At 56.1% G+C, this 3,101-nt stretch overlaps 2 protein-coding genes across 2 annotated transcripts in view; one reads left to right on the forward strand and one right to left on the reverse strand.

The window, feature by feature from the left end:
* Positions 1-540, forward strand: part of VDBG_05272 (transcription factor TamA) — a gene marked incomplete at both ends in the record, with an annotated part of 2,606 nt that extends 2,066 nt beyond the window's left edge. Inside the window, 2 exons of the mRNA XM_003004113.1 lie at positions 238-332; positions 463-540. Of these exons, the coding sequence (XP_003004159.1) occupies positions 238-332; positions 463-540 (173 nt within the window). The remainder of the gene's footprint in view (positions 1-237; positions 333-462) is intronic.
* A 1,397-nt stretch (positions 541-1,937) lies between these two features.
* VDBG_05273 (urea amidolyase) overlaps positions 1,938-3,101 on the reverse strand; it is a gene marked incomplete at both ends in the record, with an annotated part of 6,036 nt that continues 4,872 nt past the window's right edge. The window contains one exon of the mRNA XM_003004114.1: positions 1,938-2,959. Coding sequence (XP_003004160.1) covers positions 1,938-2,959 — 1,022 coding nt within the window. The remainder of the gene's footprint in view (positions 2,960-3,101) is intronic.

The raw sequence follows: 3,101 nt of genomic DNA on the forward strand, positions 1-3,101 counted from the left end.
CGACGCGGAGGCCTCATTCTACGCGGAGCGCGTTGAGGAGTATCTTTGGAGCTTGCGCGTACGGAGCCAGGCTGTGCCCTTTGCACGAGAGGCGCTTCGACTCCTGGAAGCCGAGGTGGGCGGGCTCGGTCCGGTACGGGCAGCAGGTATGCCAGGAGAGGTCATGCGAGTATGACACGGCCCAGGATTGGTGAAGAGATCATTTGGATGACTAAATACTGCTTCTTGGGGAACAAGAGACGCGTCCATATCTTGCGATCATATTTCGGGCCCCACTCGTCACCCTGTCAAGGAACTTCGGTCGGCAGAACGCGCAACTCATCCGCTCAAAGGTGTGTAGTGTCTCCTCAAGGGCCTGCCGGCGTCTGACGACGCAAGATGGGCTGCCGGTGCTTCTCCACGGGGCATTGAGTTGGCGTCAGGAATGTGCTGTTGGGGTGTTGTTGCACCACATGCGTGCAGCTCCCCTCTGACCAGTGGCTGAGCATGCCTTTGGCTCGAAGATATCTACCACTGGGTTCCGAGGGCAAACCCGTATGATTTGGAACCATTGACAAACGGACGAATGCGAACAAAGGTTGGGGCAATCAATTTGACCAATGGTCTTCAAGCAACTCGGAGCAGCCCGGCACTAGAGAGCACTCTGAATGCCGTCAGTTAACTAGACACAGCAACTCTCGACGAGGCATCACGCTCTGCGACGTCCCATGGGCCTCATTCCGTTGAGGTTCGGGCCTGTTGCCTCCTCGACCAGCCGCCCGCAGAGGGGATTTCTCCAGAGATACGTGGCGCAATCCAGGCAGGAACCAACGATACTGGAAACCCGCCCCAGGCAGATACCTTCTAATCAGGCTCGGCGCCAAAAATTCACCGTACCGAGCAGGTGTTTCTTTCCGTGGGTGCGAGTTTGAGCCTGTCGTTGGCCAGATAAAGGGGTTGCGATATTGTCCACTGATTTTATTGGAAAGTCGTGATGATGTCGAGGGGATCATGAGAGGCTGGGGATGTTGTCCTCAGGGACACCAGATCTCACTTCAAGGAAACGACGTCACGACTACGAGGGGCCTCACTCTGGCCACACATATCGAGTCGGCCCCATCGATTGTCATCTTCACGCCGGGCCCCAATGTCTCCTCGGCTGACAAGGTTCATTTCTTGAGGCCCTGTTGCTCAGTACTAGCCCTCAGAATCATCACAGAACCCCACCCTCGCGGCATTTGGACAACGCACAAAACTTCACTCAGCTTCACTTGTGCCGTTGTGGTCATCGTGGCCATCTTGGTCTTCCTGGCGAGCTGGATGTGTGTTGCCTAAATGAATCTCCCGACCGTTTAAAGAGGCTTCGGGCAAAGAAGAAACGGTGGTACCGCCACGACGAAAGAGCTGTCAATACGGATGGAGCTTGTGAGCTTGAGACGAAGGATGCATATGTGAATGTATGACAACCGTGCTCGAAGGAGCCGCCATTCACGGTCGAGCTAGTGAACAATCTCACTACGGCGACTGCCATCTGTAAAATTTTGCATGTGCTTTTATGAGATGCTTTGGGAGCGAGGGTGTCGGATTGCGTGTCTTATCTGTTAATTACCTGCATTTGGGAAGGTCACGAGATGTGAAAAGTATAGTCACTTACGAGCGTTCTAGTTGAATATGAGACAACATCAAACGACCATTGCCTGTCATGCAGGATGGATGTATCAAGGCCATCACAGCAATGCTGTTCAGTCTCCAAATGCAACATCTGGCCCTTCTGACCTGGTGTATATGCATAGCACCTTCATAGTAATGTACCAAGTCACCACTACTGAATCGTCAAGAGCCAAGTGAAGTCTAGTTCATAGCTGAGTCTCAAGTCGTTCATCATCACTATCGCCAAAGGCAAATCCAATCTTGAAGCGCTGTCGCGCTCGAAATGACGTACCACAAACCACGCACGCTCAGACAGCCGAGATGACGAGTAAATCATCGTGCGGCCCGACAATCTCGCCCTCCTCCACAAACACCCGCGTGACCCTTCCCTTTACCGGACTGGAGATCTTGATCTCCATCTTGTTGGACTCGATCCAGACAAGCGCATCCCCAACCTCGACCTCGTCCCCCTCCTTGACGACGCACCGCCAACACTTGCCCGGCATCTGCGCACGTACGCGCTCGCCGTCGACGTCCTCTCCTCCGAGTGCGCGTTTCTCCCCCTCGGGGGCCTCGTATGGGCGCAGCAGTTCCTCGAGGAAGGGCGCGTTGTGGAAAGCGGCCTCGCGGGCGGTCACGACGGCGTCGAGCTCCGTCTTGTTCGATGCAAGCCACGCCTCATACGTCTCGAGCTCAATGGTGCCCGGTTCGACATGCACGAGCGTGCTGGTTCTGCCCTCGCGTACGGCGGCGTCGAGTTCTGCTTCGGAAATGTGGTAGAAGGAGATGCGGTCGAACAGGCGGAACATCCAGGGCTTCTTAACGGCGCTGCCGTTGCTCCTCGTGCTCGTGGCGAGAACCTCGTCCCAGATGGGGATGGTGCGACCGACGAGCTGGTATCCGCCCGGTGAATCCATGCCGTATATGCACATATAGTTGCCGCCGAAGCCTACGGCGCCGCACGGCGTGAAAGAGCGCGAAGGGTTGTATTTTGTGCCTGTGAGGCGGTGGCGCGGGTCAAGAGGCACTGTACAAGGGGAGCCAAGGAAGACGTCGCCGAGGCCAAGAACGAGAAAGGAGGCTTCAATAAGAATGTCAGAGACGGCGTCGCGCGAGGGCAGGGCGTTTAGCTGCTGCAGGAAATCGACATTACTTGGCAGCCAAGGAGCCTTGTCGCGGATGGTGGCAGCGTAGCGAGCGATGGCGGCCTGGGACACCGAGTCGTCAAAGACGAGGGGAAGGCGGAACGATCGTGATGGAAGAGAAGACGGGGTAGACGCGTTCTCATGGATGCGAAGCGCGACGAGCATCGTCTGGGGCGAGATGCCTGCTGCGTACTGGACGTGGAGGGTGCGAACACCGGGCGTGAGTTCGTCCACGCCAGGAATGGACTGCTGTTTGTGTCGATCAATGAAAGAGTAAATGAGGAAACTCGTGCGACAGCGAGAAGTCATCTTCGCCAAACTCGAGCA

This window comes from Verticillium alfalfae, genomic scaffold, assembly GCF_000150825.1.
Source record: "Verticillium alfalfae VaMs.102 supercont1.6 genomic scaffold, whole genome shotgun sequence".
Classification (NCBI taxonomy): domain Eukaryota; kingdom Fungi; phylum Ascomycota; class Sordariomycetes; order Glomerellales; family Plectosphaerellaceae; genus Verticillium; species Verticillium alfalfae.